At 44.9% G+C, this 23,255-nt stretch overlaps 1 protein-coding gene across 12 annotated transcripts in view; it reads left to right on the forward strand.

The window, feature by feature from the left end:
* LZTR1 (leucine zipper like post translational regulator 1) overlaps positions 1–23,255 on the forward strand; it is a 317,240-nt gene that overhangs the window by 129,223 nt on the left and 164,762 nt on the right. For 10 of the 12 annotated variants that reach the window (XR_013348515.1, XM_077839232.1, XM_077839229.1 and 7 more), the window contains one exon: positions 13,014–13,163. The exons of the other annotated variants lie outside the window; for them this stretch is intronic. Coding sequence is in view for 9 of the 10 variants with exons in the window: in XM_077839232.1 (XP_077695358.1) it covers positions 13,014–13,163 (150 nt within the window). In the remaining variant the exon portion in view is untranslated. The remainder of the gene's footprint in view (positions 1–13,013; positions 13,164–23,255) is intronic. 12 annotated transcript variants of the gene reach the window in all.

Genomic DNA, 23,255 nt, shown 5'->3' on the forward strand with positions numbered 1-23,255 from the left:
ACTCCTTTTCTTTTTGCATAACACAGATCATTGAACTTCCTGAAATAATTCCTGTTTGAACCTATTCCTGATTCATGACACCTAAAATGTAATACAACAGTATTCCCAAGCTGCTTAAAGCTGAGATCCTGTTCAGGAAAACAAAACTCATTGTGCTTCCTTCCAAGTACATCCTGTGATGTTAAAGGCCTACTTATATTTTAGATCTCAAAATAAACTTCTCTCCTTTTTTACAAGATTTGATGAGCAGTGAAATAGTTAATAATGTTGATGTTTGAAATGAAATGAATGGATGGTGCATACCTCAGAGCTATTTTTTCAGGCTCTGCAAACTCAGGCGGACACCTATGTATTGGTTACACTTGGATTACATTTTGAAGGTTTCTTCTGCAACAATAGCAGTTACAGACTAACTTTTTAAAAATGAAAATTGAAACTCTGGAAACTAGTTGACTTTGGTCTGGCGTGACAATTTGGCCCACAACATTTTCCCTGCTTGGGAATTAACCATGAAAAGTAGGTCAAGGTATTTTCAATAAAAATGTTATAAAAAGGTGCAGGAAAATCAAACAAGAGACTAAATTAGTCTAAACAAAAAGGCATACTAATATAACACAGGGACTATGTGAGAAGATGTGAGTCCAAAAATTAATAGACCAAAACTGGTGTAGTGGTGTAGGCCTAATCAGTAAACAAAATAATGAGGGGATGGACTATGCTGCGTACCTTCCCCTCCTTCTTTTAAAAAAAAAAAAAAAAAAGGACTTTTTAAAAAAGCACCATGGCATCTCAGCTCCACTTGTCTCAGCCCAGCTTATCTCATCTTCCCTGACCCTGAGAAAGAAAACATAGACAAGACTGAAGGACTTTCTTACCTAATTGTCAGGGGCTCCAATCAGAGTCACAAAAGACCCTATTCTGTCTCCTTTCACTTTTTGTATGTTACTTTCTGCCCAATTATATTTCCTTCCGTGGGTGGCATGTGAGGTCCCCTTCTGGGAGGCTAGCTACGCGGCCCGGCCACTTGTGCTCAAGGCCCCACGCCTACCCCCTGTCTGCTGAAGCCCTGAGTGCCCGTCTTTCTCCCCTCTGCGCCCCCACAGCCAGAAGAGTCCCGGCTGAACCACCGTGGGCCCCCAGCCGGCACCAGTGCCAGGCCACTGGCCGGCCTCAGCATCAGCCCCCAGCGCTGGCCTGGCCTCAGTGCTGGGCTCCAGCACCGGGCCACCCACCACTCTCCAGCGCCAGGCTGCCGAGCTACTCCCAGGCCGCTGGCCAGCCACAGCGTCTGCCCCAGTGCTGGGCTGCTGGCCAGACTCAGTGCTGGGTCGCCCCCAGTGCCGGCCTTCTTACCTCCCTCTGGCAACATTGCTGAGCTCCCGCCAGCTTGGGCACCAAGGAGGCAAGTTCGTCTACATATTGGAAGAGAAGGTTCAAGGTCTGGAGAAACAAGTATCGATGCATAAGAGAAACTGAAGATTTCCTTGACAGATGTCAGGATATGCTTCTACGGACACAACATTCTGAAGGTTCAGAGCAGACTGTGCAGAGGGGACAGAAGGACGGGGAAGAAATTTGGCAGCATGTGACCTCCAGAAGAACAAAGGGGAGCGTCCATGTACCAGCAGTGCAGATACAGGTAAGCAACCATTTTCATGTTCTCTGCACAGGTACTAATGCGGAGAGTGGACTACATGATACATCTGAGGGAAGGGAACAGAAGGAGACTTCGCCGATTGGAAGGCAAGAGATGCACTGTCCTTGGGATGTGGGTTCCACGACCACCGCTCCCAAGAGAAGGAGGCGAATGGTGGTGGTCAGGGACTCTCTCTTGAGGGGGACTGAGTCATCTATCTGCCTCCTCCACCGGAAAATCGAGAAGTCTGCTGCTTGCCAGGATTCACAATATGACAGAGAGACTGCCGAGACTCATCAAGCCCTCGGATCGCTACCCCTTCCTGCTTCTCCATGTGGGCACCAATGATCCTGCCAAGAATGACCTTGAGCGGATCACTGTAGACTACGTGGCTCTGGGAAGAAGGATAAAGGAGTTTGAGGCGCAAGTGGTGTTCTCGTCCATCCTCCCCATGGAAGGAAAAGGCCTAGGTAGAGACCGTCGAATCGTGGAAGTCAATGAATGGCTACGCAGGTGGTGTCGGAGAGAAGGCTTTGGATTCTTTGACCATGGGATGGTGTTCCAAGAAGGAGGAGTGCTAGGCAGAGACGGGCTCCACCTAACGAAGAGAGGGAAGAGCATCTTCCCAAGCAGTCTGGCTAACCTAGTGAGGAAGGCTTTAAACTAGGTTCACCGGGGGAAGGAGACCAAAGCCCTGAGGTAAGTAGGATACCGGGAGGAAGCACGAGCAGGAGAGCGTGAGGGGGAGGGCTCCTGCCTCATACTGAGAAAGTGGGACAATCAGCAAGTTATCTCAAGTGCCTATACACAAATGCAAGAATCCTGGGACACAAACAGGGAGAACTGGAAGTCCTGGCACAGTCAAGGAATTATGATGTGATTGGAATAACAGAGACTTGGTGGGATAACTCACATGACTGGAGTACTGTCATGGATGGATATAAACTGTTCAGGAAGGAGAGGCAGGGCAGAAAAGGTCGGGGAGTTGCATTGTATGTAAGGGAGCAGTATGACTGCTCAGCGCTCCGGTATGAAACTGCAGAAAAACCTGAGAGCTTCTGGATTAAGTTTAGAAGTCTGAGCAACTACTGCACTGGGCAGCACAGCATGGGGAGGAGGTGTCCAGCCCTCTGTGGAGAAAGAAGTGGTTCAGGACTATTTAGAAAAGCTGGACAAGCACAAGTCCATGGGGCCGGATGCGCTGCATCCGAGAGTGCTAAAGGAGTTGGTGGATGTGATTGCAGAGCCATTGGCCATTATCTTTGAAAACTCATGGCGATCGGGGGAGGTCCCAGACGACTGGAAAAAGGCTAATGTAGTGGCCAACATTAAAAAAGGGAAGGAGGAGGATCCAGGGAACTACAGGTCAGTCAGCCTCACCTCAGTCCCTGAAAAAATCATGGAGCAGGTCCTCAAGGAATCAATTCTGAAGCACTTAGAGGAGAGGAAAGTGATCAGGAAGAGTTAGCATGGATTCACCAAGGGCAAGTCATGCCTGACTAATCTAATTGCCTTCTATGATAAGATAAGTGGCTCTGTGGATGCGGGGAAAGCAGTGGACGTGTTATTCCTTGACTTTAGTAAAGCTTTTGACACTGTCTCCCACAGTATTCTTGCTAGCAAGTTAAAGAAGTATGGGCTGGATGAATGGACTATAAGGTGAACAGAAAGCTGGCTAGATTGTCGGGCTCGACGGGTAATGATCAATGGCTCCATGTCTAGTTGGCAGCCGGTATCTAGCAGAGTGCCCCAAGGGTCGCTCCTGGGGCCGGTTTTGTTCAATACCTTCATTAATGATCTGGAGGATGGCAAGGATTGCACCCACAACAAGTTTGCAGAAGACACTAAACTGGGAGGAGAGGTAGATACACTGGAGGGTAGAGATAGGATACAGAGGGCCCTAGACAAATTGGAGGGTTGGGCCAAAAGAAATCTGATGAGGTTAAACAAGGACAAATGCAGAGTCCTGCACTTAGGATGGAAGAATCCCATGCACCGCTACAGACTAGGGACTGAATGGCTAGGCAGCAGTTCTGCAGAAAAGGACCTAGGGGTTACAGTGACGAGAAGCTGGATAAGAGTCAACAGTGTGCCCTTGTTGCCAAGAAGACCAATGGCATTTTGGGATGTATATGTAGGGGCATTGCCAGCAGATCGAGGGACGTGATCATTCCCCTCTATTCGACATTGGTGAAGCCTCATCTGGAGTACTGTGTCCAGTTTCGGGCCCCACACTACAAGAAGGATGTGGATAAACTGGAAAGAGTCCAGCGGAGGGCAACAAAAATGATTAGGGGCCTGGAACACATGAGTTATGAGGAGAGGCTGAGGGAACTGGGATTATTTAGTCTGCAGAAGAGAAGAATGAGGAGGGATTTGATATCTGCTTTAACTACCTGAAAAGGGGTTCCAAAGAGGATTGATCTAGATTGTTCTCAGTGGTAGCAGATGACAGAACGAGGAGTAATGATCTCAAGTTGCAGTGGGGGAGGTTTAGGTTGGATATTAGGAAAAACTTTTTCACTAGGAGGGTGATGAAGCACTGGAATGCGTTACGTAGGGAGGTGGTGGAATCTCCTTCCTTTGAAGTTTTTAAGATCAGGCTTGAGAAAGCCCTGGCTGGGATGATTTAGTTGGGGATTGGTCCTGCTTTGAGCAGGGGGTTGGACTAGATGACCTCCTGTGGTTCCTTCCAACCGTGATATTCTGTGATTCTATGATGGGGGACAGGGTGGAGCATGGGCGGGGTCTGGGCTTTGTTTAGGCGAGTATTAGCCTCCCCTGGCCTATTGTACCCACCACGCATGTTTCCTTCTATCCTCACTTGCTCAGCTTTTTCATCGAATCCTCAAACCCACTGTACTGCAAACACCAGCATAGCAAAATAAAAGGCCCATCCAGCGACGCCCTGTTTGGAAAAAAAATGATCCCTAAGTGGAATGTGAGCCAGGGTCCACGCAACAAGTGTCATGGCTCACCTGCCAGCCTAAAGTATCTATTCATGATTGACCAGCTGTCCAGTGCTCCAAAAATATAAACAAAAACTGTATTGCCCTCCCCCCCCTTTTCTATCCCGTCTGTTCTCTACTTTGTGTTTCTGTCTGTTAAAAACAGAAAAAGTGAATACCCTTCACACAACAGGACTGAGAGTAAAATTAACCCTTTTCTTCTGTCAAAGAATGGTTGTTGGTGAAAATAAGACACTAATATTTTACCTCAAAATTGTTAAAATGTATTTTAATGGTTTATTTTGCATAGTTACTCAGTTTCAGTTTCAGTTTAAATGCTTGTTATAATTCCTTGTTTTTTATGTTTAATCTATAATCTTCCAAATTTAAAATAAATGCTTTTGAGTGTTCTTTGCCAAAAAAACCCAACAACAAGTCTTCGTTTAAAAAACAAAACAAAAAACCTCAATCCCCCAAACCTTAACTCTTTTGGCCCGTAAAATTAATACGGTATTTCCTGGTGCTGTGAATTGGATTGTTATATAGGTTTTTATCTTTTTTTAGGATTTTACTTATTGAGTTTGCTTTAGGGTTTATTTGTCTAAGTAGAGGGCTTTGTATTTGAGAATTTTATTTTTTGATGCACCTTAAAATTATGCTTTTTATATTGAGGCTGTGTTTGATCTGTGTTTGGTTTGTTTAAATTTTTTAATAATATGTAGAAATAATTTGGGGTTTTTTTTTGTTTAATATTTAGTTTTTTGCTGAGCTGTTATGGAGTTTGTAAAGATACTGTATTTTTTTTAAAGTAAGAAATATTAGTTTAAGATTTTGCTGATATTTTATTGATGAAGATGCAATTTATTTTGTAATTTCTTGTAGACGTTTGTTTTAATAACTGTGTTTTATTTAAATGTTTGAGAATTAGTTTTTGGCTTAATTTTTAGGTTTTTTTTAATAATAGAGTAGCTATTTGTACTTGTTGGATTATTTTTATTTGAATTAAATATTTATTTTTATTTGGAATTACATTTGTTTAGTGTTTGTTATATTACAGGATTATTTTTTTAATTAATTTAGGGGTTTTATAATTTTAGGCTGATGTAAAGGTAACTAAAATTTTTGTTGATTTTTAATAGTTATTTTGTTTTTGTAAATCTGTACTTATTAAACTATAATCTTTTAAAAAATTAGTCTAAAAATCTATTAATATAAATAAAAAAACAGTATTAAAATAATGCCTAATAAGCAATAAAATGTAGGTCCAAAATTAATAAACCACAATTAGAGTAGCAAACACTAAGTTTAATTATTAAATCAGTTATGGCAGTACCTCCCATATCACACCCCAAAAAACCCAAACTTTATGCCCATTGAGCAATGCCCCCAACTTATCTGTGTGAGAGAGCATAGGACTGTATCCTCCTAAAGCATGTGGAGAACAGTAGGGAAAGTGCACAAGAGTAGCAGGGGGATTTTCTTTAGGTTTAGGTTGGGTTCAGTGAACATGAGTTCCAGTGTGACTCTGTGGCAAAGAGAACCAATGTGAATAAATATTATATATACATAAACCAGGAGAATATTGAGTAGAGAGAATATATTACCTTTGTATTTCTCACTGGTGCAACCACTGCTGAAATAGTGTTCAGTACTGGTGTTGGCAGTTCAAGAAGGATGTTGGTAAATTGGAGAGAGGTCAGAAAAGAGCCACAAGAATGATTAAAGGATTAGAAAACATGCCTTATGGTGAGACACTCAAGGAGCTTACTCTGTTTAATTTAACAAAAAAGAAGGTTAAGGGTGACTGGATCATGGTCTGTAAGTACCTACATGTGAGACAAAAATTGATAATAATGGATTCTTCAGCCGAGCACACAAAGGTATAACAAGATCCAGTGGCTGAAAGGTGAAGCTAGACAAGTTTAGAATGGAAATAAGGAGCACTTTTTTTTAAGCAGTGAAAGTAATTAACCATTAGAACAATTTACCAGAGTTCACAGTTGGTTGTCCATCACTGACCATTTTTAAATCAAGGTTGGAGGGTTGTCTTAAAGATATTCTCTAGTTCAAATAGGAATTAATTCAAGGAATTCCTGTGTCTTGAGTTAAACAGGAGGTCAGGCTACGTGATCATAATGATTGTTGTCAGTTGTTGGCTGTGTTTGTTCTTGACGTGTGCTATGCCAGCTCTGTGCAGATAGCTGACGCAGCAGACCTTGATTGAATTGCACAAGAAGACCACAGACTCGTTTCAGTAGCGAAGGCACTCAGCCAGGTTTATTGTGGACAGAGAATCCCATAGACTCTACAGGACCACGAACACATGTTTACCAGCTCAGTGAATGGCCGGACTTTCCATTCCCCCGTCGATCAGACAAAAACATTTGCCTCTAAGACCCCTCTTTATACACTGATACAAAGAAGTTACATATTGCCCTTCTGACATGGTTACTACTCTTTACCATGTATAGGTTGGTGTGATCAAAACATCTCTATCCATCACGCTGTATCCTGACCTTATCTTTCAGAGGGTCCAGTGTGTCCCTGTACCAACTTCAAGGAGTGTGCTTACACCATATCTTGGTATCAGGGTGTTCTGGCACTAACCTTCTGGAATGTGTTTACTTTTAGTGCCTAGGAGTGTTTGTGTTTTTGCAATACCAGTCCTGTTTCTGCCAGGTTCTGTGAACTCGTAAGTAGGCATGTGCTGTAACAGGGCCTGACTTTTGATCATATCTTGACTCTTGCTAACTTTGCTTTACCTCAGCAGGGCCTGATTTTAGCTCAGGCCTTAGGCCTTACACCAGGCCCCTTATAGCCGGCCTCATGTCTCAGGCTCTCTCTTTCTACTGCAGTGATAACTTACAGTGCAAAGATTATAAAGCCGCAAGCCCGGTGGGAAATTTGGCCACCTAGTTTTAAATTCTACTTTTGGGTAGCAATACATGAGCCGCCTAAGCATGCACTTTGGGTAGAAAAAATATTGTATTTTTAAGTTGTGTGTATAAATTTTTTCCTGAATTGTTCTTGCAACTGCTTTAATGAAGAATGTTAAGAGAACGCACTGTTCCTAATGCATCCTATTTAAATTACTCATCAGTAGATAATATCAAAATTGATTAAGACCTTTGCAATGATAACTCTTAATACTTTGCCTTTTTTTAAAGCATTAACCTGATGCATTTTTCCCTCTATGCAGTATATTCCATCAAATTATGTCAAACAGAAATTAAAACGTCCAGAGATGTCATTAGGGCCCTTGTTGGATGAGTTATTCTTTTCCTTGGGAACATTTTCAAATCTTTGGATTTTCTCCAGAAACTTCTGGGAATTAAACTTCATTTTTCCCAATGAGTACAGCATAGTGACTGGATTTTAGTGGCCTTTGTAAATTTGAGATCTCCTGCAGACAGAAGGCTTCTTGCACTTTACACTGGCATGGTGATATTAAGGGTGCAGAAACATCCCCTGAGGAATACCCTTGGGGCAAGGGAAGTGTTCCTGAGTGTAAGGGCTACTCTGATTTCTGCTGGGGGCCAGACATAGCTCTCTGTCCTTGTGCAGATGCAATATTATACACTCTGATTACAGTATTGCATACTATTTCTCAAATACAATATATTGCACAGTTTTTAAGAAAGTTAGCTGCACGTTTGTTGTCTGTTAGTACTAAGAATTGGTGTGCCAGACAAAGCTGATCAGAGTGTCTTATGTTGAACTCAGGTCAGCATAGAAGAGTGTCAGTGGGGCACCAGGAGCCAGTAACAGCTCCCTGGTTCTGTGCGCCAATCATTGATGGCCAGCATAATGCTGAACATTTAGTGGCTGCTTTTGCCACACTTTATTGTCCCCAAGAAACTGCCAGCTGAGAATTGGTGGAGCACATATGCACTCCACCGCTGCCTCTGACATGCTTTCTTCTGCTCACATCATGTCCCCTGCACTAGGATGGGCAGTTGGCATGAGAGTTGGATATGTTGGCATTGTCAGCAAGGGAATTCTCAGATGGCCAGCTTTAGCCAGCTTACAGCTTCAAAGGATCTGGTTCAGGGCAAGAGAATCTGGGCTACCATCCGTAGAAGAATTTTATATGGAAAAAATCTAGTATGCCATTCTTATTCTTACTTAATATAAGATCCGTAGTGAATGAGGCAAGAGAATGCAGGAACACTAACTATATTCTGCCATTGGCTGGTTCCTTTGAGGTGCAGGATTTTCCCTTCCTGTCCTTAACTCTTATGGTCGGTAACTGTGTGTAGTTGCTACAGTCCACCCAAGGACAGTTTCATTGCTAAATGATATAATCTCAGTATCTAGTGGAGAAAATAAATAAGGAAGTGTTATTTACTCCTTATAACATCATAGAATCATAGAATATCAGGGTTGGAAGGGACCTCAGGAGGTCATCTAGTCCAACCCCCTGCTCAAAGCAGGACCGATCCCCGACTAAATCATCCCAACCAGGGATGGACACATGGACTAGGGGGTCAACAAATGAAATTAATAGGCAGCAGGTTTAAAACAAACAAAAGGAAGTATTTTTTCACACAATGCACAGTCAACCTGTGGAACTCCTTGCCAGAGGATGTTGTGAAGGCCGAGACTATAACAGGGTTAAAAAAAGAACTAGTTAAGTTTAATGGAGGATAGGTCCATCAATGGTTATTAACCAGGATGGGCAGGGATGGTGTCCCTAGCCTCTGTTTGCCAGAAGCTGGGAATGGGCGAGAGGGGATGGATCACTTGGTGATTGCCTGTTCTGTTCATTCTGTCCGGGGCACATGGCATTGGCCACTATCAGAAGACAGAATGTTGGGCTAGATGGACCTTTGGTCTGACGTAGTATGGCTGTCCTTATATTCTTATATGGATAATATAAAAATATTGAAACCAACATAACAACCAGGCAGAACATGAGATAATAGCCTAACTAATACCAAAAAGAAAAGGAGTACTTGTGGCACCTTAGAGACTAACCAATTTATTTGAGCATAAGCTTTCGTGAGCCACAGCTCACTTCATCGGATGCATACTGTGGAAAGTGTAGAAGATCTTTTTATATACACACAAAGCATGAAAAAATACCTCCTCCCACCCCACTCTCCTGCTGGTAATAGCTTATCTAAAGTGATCACTCACCTTACAATGTGTATGATAATCAAGTTGGGCCATTTCCAGCACAAATCCAGGTTTTCTCACCCCCCCCCCCCACACACACACAAACCCACTCTCCTGCTGGTAATAGCTTATCTAAAGTGACCACTCTCCTTACAATGTGTATGATAATCAAGGTGGGCCATTTCCAGCATAAATCCAGAGTTTAACAAGAACGTCCGGGTGGGGGGGCGGGGTAGGAAAAAACAAGGGGAAATAGGTTACCTTGCATAATGACTTAGCCACTCCCAGTCTCTATTCAAGCCTAAGTTAATTGTATCAAATTTGCAAATGAATTCCAGTTCAACAGTTTCTCGCTGGAGTCTGGATTTAAAGTTTTTTGTTGTAATATCACAACTTTCATGTCTGTAATCGCGTGACCAGAGAGATTGAAGTGTTCTCCGACTGGTTTATGAATGTTATAATTCTTGACATCTGATTTGTGTCCATTTATTCTTTTACGTAGAGACTGTCCAGTTTGACCAATGTACGTGGCAGAGGGACATTGCTGGCACATGATGGCATATATCACATTGGTGGATGTGCAGGTGAACGAGCCTCTGATAGTGTGGCTGATGTTATTAGGCCCTGTGATGGTGTCCCCTGAATAGATATGTGGGCAAAGTTGGCAACGGGCTTTGTTGCAAGGATAGGTTCCTGGGTTAGTGGTTCTGTTGTGTGGTATGTGGTTGCTGGGCTGTCTGTAGGCAAGGACTGGCCTGTCTCCCAAGATTTGTGAGAGTGTTGGGTCATCCTTCAGGATAGGTTGTAGATCCTTAATAATGCGTTGGAGGGGTTTTAGTTGGGGGCTGAAGGTGACGGCTAGTAGCGTTCTGTTATTTTCTTTGTTCGGCCTGTCCTGTAGTAGGAGACTTCTGGGAACTCTTCTGGCTCTATCAATCTGTTTCTTCACTTCCGCAGGTGGGTATTGTAGTTGTAAGAATGCTTGATAGAGCTCTTGTAGGTGTTTGTCTCTGTCTGAGGGGTTGGAGCAAATGCGGTTGTATCGCAGAGCTTGGCAGTAGACAATGGATCGTGTGGTGTGGTCAGAGTGAAAGCTGGAGGCATGTAGGTAGGAATAGCGGTCAGTAGGTTTCTGGTATAGGGTGGTGTTTATGTGACCATCGTTTATTAGCACTGTAGTGTCCAGGAAGTGGATCTCTTGTGTGGACTGGTCCAGGCTGAGGTTGATGGTGGGATGGAAATTGTTGAAATCATGGTGGAATTCCTCAAGGGCTTCTTTTCCATGGGTCCAGATGATGAAGATGTCATCAATATAGCGCAAGTAGAGTAGGGGTATTAAGGGATGAGAGTTGAGGAAGCGGTGGTCTAAGTCAGCCATAAAAATGTTGGCATAGTGTGTGGCCGTGCGGGTACCCATAGCAGTGTCGCTGATCTGAAGGTATACATTGTCCCCAAATGTAAAATAGTTATGGGTAAGGACAAAGTCACAAAGTTCAGCCACCAGGTTAGCCGTGACATTATCGGGGATAGTGTTCTTGACGGCTTGAAGTCCATCTTTGTGTGGAACGTTGGTGTAGAGGGCTTCTACATCCATAGTGGCCAGGATGGTGTTATCAGGAAGATCACCGATGGATTGTAGTTTCCTCAGGAAGTCAGTGGTGTCTCAAAGGTAGCTGGGAGTGCTGCTAAGAAAATATAATCTCACTCTCAAAGGTTGCTGAAAAAGAGAAATGAGAAGATAATCAAATAGCTCTATACTCCTGGAATCAGAGGTGTTGTAAGAAGTGCAAAGGAGTTACAATCTGGCCATTGCTGGGGCCAACTGAGAGTTGGCCTGTGGTGAGGGAGGGTGACTCTCATCTGGCAGAAAGCTGGCATAATCAGCGGCTGCATCAACTACCCCACCACATACCATGGCATTAGTGGTTTGGGGGCACCTTGGGTGAGAGACTGCTGCTCTTCACCAGTTTTCAACTACAGAATAGTCTCTTGGGGGAACGTAGCCAGCTTGACTAAAGTTAGAACAGTTCCACCTGCTCCAAGCCACCCTGTATATCAGGAGTCATAGAATCATAGAATATCAGGGTTGGAAGAGACCTCAGGAGGTCATCTAGTCCAATCCCTTGCTCAAAGCAGGATACTACCACTACCAACTCCTTGTTGGGCTGCTCCCCACTCTCCTACGCTAAGCAGATCATGGTGCAGGGGAGAATCTGGCCCAAACAATCAAAATGCCTGACAAATATCACCTCGCTACCCACTCTGTTTATTCTGCAGTTTACTGCTGCATACTTCAAATAAAGCCCTCAGTTTGGTCATGCAGAACAATGGGCAGAGGATGTAAGGCAACATAATTTAAGGCTCTGATCCACAGAAGTACTTAGGAGTTACAACACCTAACCCGTAGGCTGGCTAGTGCAGTGGTTCTCAAACTTATTTGGTGGGGCCTTCCTTCTTAGAATATCCAGCAGCATGGTGGTTAGGCACTGATGTGGGCAACCTGCTCCAAATTCCTGCCCCAAATGAGGCAAAGAGAGATTTGAACTTGGGTCTCCCAGATCCTGCATGAGCTCCCTAACCAGCGGGGAAGACGCACATACATCTGTTGAAAAATTCTTGACTTGCTCACACCTAGTTGTCTTTTTCTTAGGTTGTTGGTGTTCTGGAACGGGCTCCACGGGAAATCGGCACTCCCTTGCCTAGTTTGGGAATCCTACTCTGGGGCCCCTAGGGCTCCAGCTGGAGCTTTGTGAATGCTGCCTGGCAGAAAATTAGGGCATGTTTTCATCAATGCAGCTGTTCCCATATAGTGTGCCTGATGAAGATGCGCTGAGTCGGCAGGAGAGCCCTTTCCCGTCAACGTAATTACTCCACCTCAACGGGAGGCTGAAGCTATGTCGGTGGGAGAGCATCTTTAGTGGTAGTGTAGGCAAGCCCTTAGACACCTTAGTGTTTGGCAGCAACTGCACTGTGTTTTTGAGAATGTCACAGTGATGCCTAAATTGTTCTTAAAGATGCAGAAAGGAGCCTAAATACCTTTGTGTATGTTGCGTTAAATGTTTGAAATTCTAATCATGAGGTAGCTCTGTTATCGCAGAGAGCAAATGAAGAATAAATATTATTTGTTGATAAAAAGCTAGCAGGCCTGGAACAGGACTATATCATTGTCAATGGGCTGATTTTGAAAGTTTTTTATGTGTGAGCCTGACGTTTCAGACCCTCAGCCATAGAAGGACTCCTGGTCTTTGTCCAGCTTCTCATGCATCCCATCTATACTTTTACACATTGTTATTTTTAAATCTTGTAACCAGGTGGCCCATCCAGAAGTTGCTGAGAGAGTAGCTGCCCCAGAAGATGCTCCTTCCTTCTCAGAAGAACGTGGTTTAAAAAAATCTCGAGATGTATTTGGTTTAGATTTCGGCATAACAACAGTTAAACAACAGCCCACTGCAGACTCTGAGGTAACTAGAGTGCACGTGAAAAACGAAATACTGCAAACTAAATTCCACTCCAGTAGAGAGAGAACTAGGCCTTTCCATTTTCTCTTTTCAGTTTTTTCCTTCTTTCTTTGAAAACTAACTTGATCCATTTTGCTTCTCAGTTGTAAACCATGAATTTAGAAGCTTAAAGAGCTTTTCTCTGCATATGTTTTAAATCAGTTTAGTGAAACTAGTGCAGACTCCTGCATGGATGCTCTCAATTGAATTTAACCCTGATTTATACTGGTTCACTTTAAATACTTAAGGCATTCACTTCAGCTAAATGATGTAAACTAGGTTTAAATCAAATTAAGTGCCTCCACCTGGAGATTTGGACAGGTTTAACTTCATTGATTGTAACACACATAGATTCTCTACTTTTCAACCCATCGAATTCAAATGTGGGGATTGTTGTATTAATTTAGATGGAATAACATTAAATAGTATTAAAAAAAGGTCAGGGGTTTGGCGTACAGAGGCTTCAGCCTGCTCGGTCCGATGGCAAACATACTGTTAAACATCCTTTTAACCTTTTATTAAAGTTACAGAAAAGAGGAAAAAACAGTTAAAGCCTTTGACATGTAAAGTATTAAGTAAGGCTTTTATTTTAACAACATCCGCTATTCCCTTTCCCTGGAGACTGTTTTAGAAGGAATCCCCCCACCCCTCCAACCTGCTGCCCCATTTGACAGCCTCAAAGATGGTAATTTGTGATCGCAGGAGGTGTTTGGGATTCAACTGGAGCCAGTAGGGGTTTTGATGTCATCTGGGTCCCTCTCTCTCTGGCCTCTTCTGGTCAGGACACCTCTCAGGATCAGGAAGGTGAAGGCCCAAGGTCCCAGGAAACAATGGGGGTGGCAACCATGATGGCACCTTGCTCTAGTAGCCTCTGTCTGTCCTTCCAATTTGTTCATTCATACTTTTTTCACAACATCTTTTTTTAAGGACCCATAAAGGGAGTGGAATCCCCCCCCTTTCATTATTTTGTCCACCAATTACCTCATATATCTTACAGACCAATTTTGGCTCATTATCTTCTAGCTCTATGTCCCTTTATTTTGAAAAGCATAATTTTAAAACAATCTTTGAATCTTATTGATTTGGCTTTTTGGTTTAGACTAATTTAGTTATTTTTGTTTCTTTTTTGTGCTTTTTTCCATCAACATTTTTTATTATAGTTTATTATAACATCTTTTGAATGTTTACGTTCTTTTTATAGTTGTCATAATGTGACTGTAATCTCAACTGCGTGGATGGCTCATGGAGAGAGAGGCTATATTGAATGTAGGCAGAACCCAAATCTGTATAGGGCTTTATACATCAAATCAGTACCTTGATCAGCACCGTGGAGAGAATTGGTAACTAGTATAGTCTAGACAGCACATGTGGAGTTTGTTCTGTTCACAAGAAGCACCCAAATGTAAAAGTGTTGCTGCATTTTACAGTATCTGAATTATGCAGATGATGTTCAAAGTAGCCGCAGCAGGGTATAGCAATAATCCGTCCTGGAGATAAAAAGGCAAAAATGACTGCGGAAGTCTGCATGTGAGAGCAAAAGTCTCAACCAAGAGCTAAAGGAGCTCCAAATTGTAAATCTGATTAACAATAAGGAGGCAAACGACTTTAACAGATGGAGCAAGGATAACAGCAGCCATCTCCTCTAGAGGGTTCTCCTGAACTACCAAGATCAATGTGCTGTGCCTGGGTGGAACTTCAGACACTGTTTCATCCAGATCCCTATCTCGGTCAGGCTCAGGCTCTAAGTGAGGAAGATCACACTGATTAGATTGAGTGAAAATGAGACCTAGAGCTGACAGGTGCCACCATGCTGATGGTGCTGCAACTTCACTGTCTTCCTCATCAGCCCCCTGTGCACTCTGAATGAGAAGAGTGATAGTAGAACCCTGCAATATCATGTACAGGAGAGCCAGTGAGGTGGGTGAACAGTCAAGAAAACTACGCTCTGGGATTTTCCTAGGGGAAAGATGAAGTCATTCAAATGTGATTCCATCCATCATGGCCAGATCAAGTCCCTGTCCGCATCCTGCTCCAGCCATGCCTTCTGGCCCCAGGCAGGGGGTGGGGGGCATGGACAGGGATAAGGGGGGCTTGACCCTCAAAAATTTGGGGACCACTAAGCAAAAGATATCATTATATTAGCTGGTCAAAGGAGACAGCTGTTACCTTTTGAGACCAACCACTACAGGAGGACATACACCGCAGTAAGTAGTGGGTTCCCTATACAGGAGTAGCCCCATTTTACAGGCAGCAAATGTATCTTTTAGACCAGATCTGCACTACAAACCTTTACTGGCTTAGCTGTGTTGGTCAGGATGTGTAGAGGTATGATCTTGGCCTAACAGCTGCACTTTTAAAAGCCCATAGTGTAGACACAGTTATATCAGTGAAACTGCACTGTTGTCTGTGTAGTTTATTTCACTCAGGGCGTGGGCTGGAATAAGCTATACTGCCATAAGCACAGTTTTGCTGATTTCAGCTGTTTTCACAGTAGCAGTGCTTTGCCAGTGTAGTATACCAGCATAGCTACACTAGCAAAGTGCTCCTAGTTAGACCTGGACTTAAAGTTTTATGCTTGTCACACTGTCTGAAGTGGCTTACGAGAAGAGTGAGGGGCGATTTAATAGCAGCCTTCAACTACCTGAAGGGGGGTTCCAAAGAGGATGGAGCTAGGTTCTTTTCAGTGGTGGCAGATGACACAACAAGCAGCAGTGGTTTCAAGTTGCAGTGGAGGAGGTCTAGGTTGGATATTAAGAAAACTATTTCACTAGGAGGTTGGTGAAACACTGGAATGGGTTTCCTAGGGAGGTGGCAGTATCTCCATCCTTAGAGGTTTTTAAGTCCTGGCTTGACAAAGCCCTGACTGGGATGATTTAGTAGCGGTTGGTCCTGCTTTGAGCAGAGGCTTGGACTAGATGACCTCCTGAGGTCTCTTCCAGCTCTAATCTTCTGTGATTCTATGTGAGTGCCTACCTCAGGGCAGACTATCAAAAACAGACCCAGATACCCCAAACTGCTGGTGTGTTCTATAATTAGATTTCACCAAGCCAGTAACAAATGTGAACTTCTGGATTATTATCATGGAGCCCCCCTTCAGGCAGGCTAGTCCCTGGCTCCGCCCCTTCCGCACCCCCCGCCGAGACACCCTGCCTCTCCCTCATGGCCACAGCCACGAGTGCCCCCCCCCCTCCGCCCAAAGGAGCCCCGGGCCAGCCGAAGCCCTGAGCATCCCCTCCAACCTGCTTGGAAGAGCCCTGGGCCAGCCACACCCACGCCTCCCCTCCCCAGACCCTAAGCTGCCATGGGGAAAAGCATCTCACTCTCGTCCGAAGAAGCTTTTCATATGCCCCAGGCAGGTTCCGGGGCAGCTGAGGAGGCGGTATTTGCTACTCAGTTTCCTGGGTTCATCAGTAATCTCTCTCAAGTCTGCTGTCCCTGATCATTATAACAGTCTTACCTTAGACTCTCCAGGCTATCTTGCCACCCAGACAAACTGGACTTAGTGATAACATTTACACCAAAATCACACCATATGCATGTTGCTTCCAGTCTCAAGAGACCAGTCACTTACCCTAGATCAGTTGGTACCCTAGATCTTACATCAAAGACATCATCTGTGGCCAATCCTGTAATAAACTATCTAAAGGCTTATTAACTAGGAAAAAGAACTGAGAGTTTTTTACAAGTTAAAGCAAGCTAACATAAACAGACCCATGAGGTAACCCTTGGGGAACTCTGTCTTCAGTTTGGTTTCACATCAACTATTTTTATTTCCCTCTTCCACCATTCAGAGGGATGAGACCAGGCCTTTTGCACATACTTCTCCATGGGTAGATAGGGCAGTTAACAAAGCTTTTGTCTTATAATGGCTCACTTAAATTTTTGATAGTCCTCCTGGATGGATGGGGGGGACAATTCCCGTGCTTGGGTTCACAAGTTCAGAGCAAATAGTTTCGAACACATATTTTTTTATAGCATGCAGTACAGACATTGCAAGTGAGATTAATGCATGCAGCAACTTAGAAGCATTTCCTAGAGTCTAAACACGGAATACATTCTTATAAGACTAAACACCTGTTTTGAGCAAAACTAACATAGAGGTGAACAGGTCTGGTCTCCAGTTATAAATTTGTCAGTTCTTAGTGAATGTCTGCAGTTTGGGCAAGAGCTGGCACCTGGTCACACACTGCTGCTTATCACTGTAGTGTCTGAGCCCAATTCTCATGGTAGCATCCAACTTTCTAAGAGGAGTTGGCTGAATGGTGGAGAATGGAGAGCAGAGTTCTATTCCCAGCTTGTGTAAACTGTGAAACCTTTTTCAATATGAAGGGTTGTGAAGGGCACAAAGTTATTAACATCAGTTAATAGAAGAGAGTATAGAACAGATGGTTTCCAGTTCCCAGGATAGTGCATCATTTCCCGTTCCAAGGGTGAGGCACGGGGTGGGTGGTAGCAGCAGGAGGACGAAGATCTGTTTGTGGATGATCTGGGAGTTGTGTTCCCTGTAAGCTGTGGGCAGGAGAGATTCAAGTGCCACCCAGCTGATTAGCAGAGCACACACAGCCCCTCCCACCACGCACAGCCCCTCCCACCACGTTGCTCCATCCTGCAGCTACTCCTGGGACCCTCCTGATGGCTGTGCAGAGTGGGGACAGAGGGGAGGAGGGTGCTGATGTCAGGGTGTCCCTCTCCCTCTGCCCCTGTACCCTATCTCCGCAAGCAGGGCAGAGGGGACAGCTGGCTCAGGAGGACTCGGAGATGCTGAGGTCTGAATGGTGAGTGGCTGCGTGCCTTTCTTAAAGAGACAGTGCACTGGTTTCTGAGATTTCCCCAGCAGCCAGCTCTGTCTCTCTCTGCCTCCCCCTGCCCATGTACTCTATCTCTGCAGAGCCAGGGAGGGGAGACAACTGGGCTCAGAACAGAGCAGGAGAGCTTTCAGTGAGTGTCTTAAAGAGACAGCTCTCTCTCTCTCTCTCTGTATCACACAGTCATCTCCCAACACATACTTTTATTATTGTTCTTTCTTCTTGGTACTTCCTGCAAATCACATATATTCTCTGTTATTTTATTCTTTCAAAGTGTGTTATTTTAGTGTTTTGACTTGTCTGTGCATTTAATAATTTTTATTTCTCTTACACGTAAATTTAATTCTTTGAGTAGTGAGTTCTAAAATGCCTAACCTGTCCTGGCTGGAGTAATAATCCCTATGGTAACTTTTAAAAAATATATTTTATATCTAGGTTTTTTGTTTCTGCTGGTGGCGCACAAAGGTATGTGCACATAACAAAATTTATTCTGCACGTGGATGGAGAAAATTAGAGGGAACACTGCCCAGCACCCATTGAAAGTCAGTAGGAGTTGGGTGCCTAATTCCTTTAACCCTTTTTTGAAAATCCCAGCATGTGTGTGTGGACGTGTGAAGTGAAGCATTAGGGCAATGCATTTGCAGTGTTATAGAATGTAGGGATATAGGGAGGGATATAGGAAGCAAGTCAAAAATAAGCTGTGCTGTGTGAAAAAGAGTCAGGAAATGGCAGCTTAGAAAATGACCACATCTGAGTGGATTTTGATCTGGACAGCAAAGGGCATCTCTGACCTCATTTCAAATTGTAAAGCCCTACTGCAAACAATAAAGAGTGCAAGAAGATTGTATAGTGGAAAGTGTCAGGCAACCTTAACATAGGGGTCTGTGCTTCTCCCCCTATAAACCAGACCCAAAACCATAATGAAAAGAATAGTCAAGATAAATTGGAGGACTGCAATAGATTCCAGGAAGTTCCCCAAAATGGCAGATTAGCTACTGCTTGGGAGACTGGGTTCATGTGCCTGCTCTGCCACAGGCTTCTTGTGAAATCTTGAGCAACTCACCTAACCTCTTCGTCCCTCAGTTCCCCGTCTGTGGAATGGGGATAATAGCACTGCCCTGCCTCACGGGAGTGTGTGAGGGTAAATATATTAAAGATTATGAGGTGCTCAGATACTCTGGTAATGGGAGCAAGAGGAGTAGCTAAGATAGATGTAGTAGTTGGCAAGACTATCAGCGTCAAGATATGGGGTCAGATTCTCAGCTGGTGTTAATTGGCATAGTTCCACTGAAGTCAGTGGAGCTCCACAACCTGTGGATGTGGGCTGTAGTTTCTTGAGCAAAGCTACGACAGGCATGTGAGTGATGCATTTGCCTTCCCATAAGGAGATTCTAATAATGTCAACCAACAATAGTTCCATTAGTTACTTTTAGTAGAAAGCTATGGGAACACCTTGAAGATTGTAATCTGTGCCTCACCATCTCAGTGAGCAACACTATCCAAAACTTGTGTACAGAAGACGTGTTTGCTCACTTCCCACAAGAGTTCTGCACTCATACACATGAGTAATGTGTTTTGAATCTACTCAGTCTTACACATGAAGTCTCAAACTAAGACAGTACTAGGTATCTCTCTGAATGGATGGCATGTATTAGCCAGGCTGTTCATACTCTAGAATAGTTTTGCAGATTGGGACTTAATGGACACTACAGTGGAAGAAAATATACCCTTTCTGGTCTTCACCACTGTCCTGGCATAGGACCTAAAAAACTTCTCCATGTTGCAGTTGTTAAAACTCAATTTAAACAAGGTGTTGTTGGCATGGGATGACCTGTACTTACTGAGAGTTCCACCACACCTCACCGTGTTCAAACCAGCCAATGTATGACACAAGCAGTCAAACTGTGTGAAAACTGACAAGAAAACACCTATGTTTTGTTGCACATTTCATCCTAATTGACAGATTATAATAGCCTTTAAATATAAAACCTAGAAAGGACATTTTTTCACTGTGAGAATTAAGTAAGCCATTTTTTAAAATGCAAATGGGAAAGAAAACTCTGTTATGTACAACCATAGGACCCCCCAGGATTGAACCCTTATCCTTCAAGTCCCCAACTCAGACCACTACTAGCTGTTATCCTAAACTAGTCGCTGGAGGGTGGCATGATACACCCTTTTCCAGTGATACCCAATTACTTGCTAGACAGTAAAATTTGAGAATCAGAATTTCTGAATTAGAAGATAAAAATGGCCATAGTGGGTCAGACCAATGAGCCACCTAGCCCAGTGCCCTTTCTTTTGACAGTGACCGATGTCAAATGCTTCAGAGGGAATGAACAGAACAGGGCAATTTATCATGGGATCTGTACCCATCATCCAGTCTCAGGTTCTGGTAGTCAGAGGTTTAGGGATACCCAGAGCACAGGGTGTCTTGGCTAATAGTCATTGATGGACCTATCCTCCATGAATTTATCTAATTCTTTTTTGAACCCAGTTATAATTTTGGCCTTCACAGCTTCCCCTGGAACTGAGTTCCCCAGGTGAAGTTCCCTCTTAGCTCCACGGCCGCGCAGCAGCCCATTAAATGCCGCCCAGGTGCTCAGGGCTGTGGTGGAGAGAGATGATTCTCCCATTCCCTGGCCCCAACCCAGCTCTGCCCTGGACCTGCCGCTACTGGGGGAGAGGCATCTCTCCCGCAGCCCCAGCCCAGCCCCAACCCTGCCGCAGCTGGATGAGAAGTGGCCCTCCCCTGGCCCCAACCCAGCCAGAGCTGCCGGGGGAGAGGCACCTCTCCCGAGGCCCCAGCCCAGCCCAGCCTGGACCTGCCACAGATGGGGGAGAGGCACCCCTCCCCCGGCCGCAACTCAGCTCAGCCCCGGACCTACTGTGGCTGGGGGAGAGGTGCCTCTCCTGAGGCTCCTATGCAGCCCCGGACCTACCACGGATGGGGGAGGGGTTGCCCTCCCCCAGCCCCAACACAGCCAGAGCTGCTGTGCCCGGGGGAGAGGTGCTTCTCCTATGGACCCAACACAGCCCAGCCTGGACCTGCTGCAGCTGGAGGAGAGGCGCCTCTCCCATGGCCCTACCCCAGGCCAGCCCTGGATTTTCCATGGATCGGGGAGCGATGCCTCTCCCCCAACCCCAGCCCTGGCCCAGACCTGCTTCAGCCGGGGGGAGAGTGCCTCTCCAGCGGCCCCAACCCAGACCAGCCCCGGATCTGCCACAGACGGAGGGGGGGCAACCCTCCCGTGGCCCCAGCCCAGACCAGCCCTGGACCTACCACAGCCCTAACCCAGCCCTGGCCCGGACCTGCCATGGATGGGGGAGAGGCGCCTCTCCCATGGCCCCAACCCTGGCCCGGACCTGCCATGGACAGGGGAGAGGCACCTCTCCCATGACCTGAACCCCGGAGCTGCCAGGTTGGGGAGAGGCACCTCTCCACTCCCAGCACAGATGCTGCTGTGGGGAGAGAGCTGTGGGGAGTGTTCTCTCCCCACCGTAGCCCTGGGGAAGCCTGCACCCTAAACCCTTCATCCCAGAGCCCACACCCCCAGCCGGAGCACTCCTCCTCCCCACCGCACTCCAACCCACTTCCCCAGCCCTGAGCCTCTTCCCAGACTCTGAACCCCTCAGCCCCAGCACGCCATGTTAATTTTGTTATATGCACCAATATGGAGGTGATGTGTGACACGTCACCTCCATATTGGTGCACATAACAAAATTCATTCTGCACAGGTGTGGGAAAAATTAGAGAGAACATTGTCCCCAGCAAGACTGCAAGTTGCATAAAGAAGTATGTGCTTATGTTTGCTTTAAACCTGCTGCCTATTAATTTCATCAGGTGACCCATGGCTGTTATGTGACGGGGTAAAAACATTTCCCTATTTCCTTTCCCCACACCATTCATGATTTTATAAACCTTTATCATGTCCCCCTTAGTCATCTTTTCTAAGCCACACAATCCCAGTTTTGTTAATCTCTCTTCATATGGAAGCTGTTTCCATAGCCCCTCAACACTCTCCCCAGGTCTCCAGAGTTGCCTATCAAAATTTATTATGACCTCCCTCCAATGAATGACCATGAATAGGAATTAACTAATTGTATGATTTTAAATCCTAGGAGTCCTTTCCCTTTCCTGGATCATAGAACCATAGAATATCAGGATTGGAAGGAACCTCAGATCATGTAGTCCAACCCCCTGCTCAAAGCAGGACCAATCCCCAACTAAATCATCCCAGACAGGGCTTTGTCACGCCTGACCTTAAAAACCTCTAAGGAAGGAGATTCCAGCACCTCCCTAGGTAGCCCATTCCAGTGCTTCACCACCCTCCTAGTGAAAAAGTTTTTCCTAATATCCAACCTAAACCCACTGCAACTTGAGACTCCTTGTTCTGTCATCTGCTACCACTAAGAACAGTCTAGATCCATCTTCTTTGGAACCCCCTTTCAGGTAGTTGAAAGCAGTTATCAAATCCCCCCTCACTCTTCTCTTCTGCAGACTAAATAATCCCAGTTCCCCCAGCCTTTCCTCATAAGTCATGTTCTCCACCCCCCTAATCATTTTTGTTGCCCTCTGCTGGACTCTTTCCAATTTATCCACATCCTTCTTGTAGTGTGGGGCCCAAAACTGGACACAGTACTCAAGATGAGGCCTCACCAGTGCCGAATAGAAGGGAATGATCACATCCCTCAATCTACTGGCAATGCTCCTACTTATACAGCCCAATATGCCTTTAGCCTTCTTGGCAACAAGGGCACACTGTTGACTCATATCCAGCTTCTCATCCATTGTAACCTCTAGGTCCTTTTCTGCAGAACTGCTGTCTAGTCACTCGGTCCCTAGTCTGTAGCGGTGCATGGGATTCTTACGTCCTAAGTGCAAGACTCTGCACTTGTCCTTATTGAACCTCATCAGATTTCTTTTGGACCAATCCTCTAATTTATCTAGAAAGAAAAGGAGTACTTGTGGCACCTTAGAGACTCACGAAAGCTCATGCTCAAATAAATTGGTTAGTCTCTAAGGTGCCACAAGTACTCCTTCTCTTTTTGCGAATACAGACTAACACGGCTGTTACTCTGAAACCTGTAATTTATCTAGGGCCCTCTGTATCTTATCCCTACCCTCCAGCATATCTACCTCTCCTCCCAGTTTAGTGTCATCTGCAAACTTGCTGAGGGTGCAATCCACGCCATCTTCCAGATCATTAATTAAGATATTGAACAAAACTGGCCCCAGGACCAACCCTTG

This window comes from Eretmochelys imbricata, chromosome 21 (genome assembly GCF_965152235.1).
Source record: "Eretmochelys imbricata isolate rEreImb1 chromosome 21, rEreImb1.hap1, whole genome shotgun sequence".
In the NCBI taxonomy this organism is placed as follows: domain Eukaryota; kingdom Metazoa; phylum Chordata; order Testudines; family Cheloniidae; genus Eretmochelys; species Eretmochelys imbricata.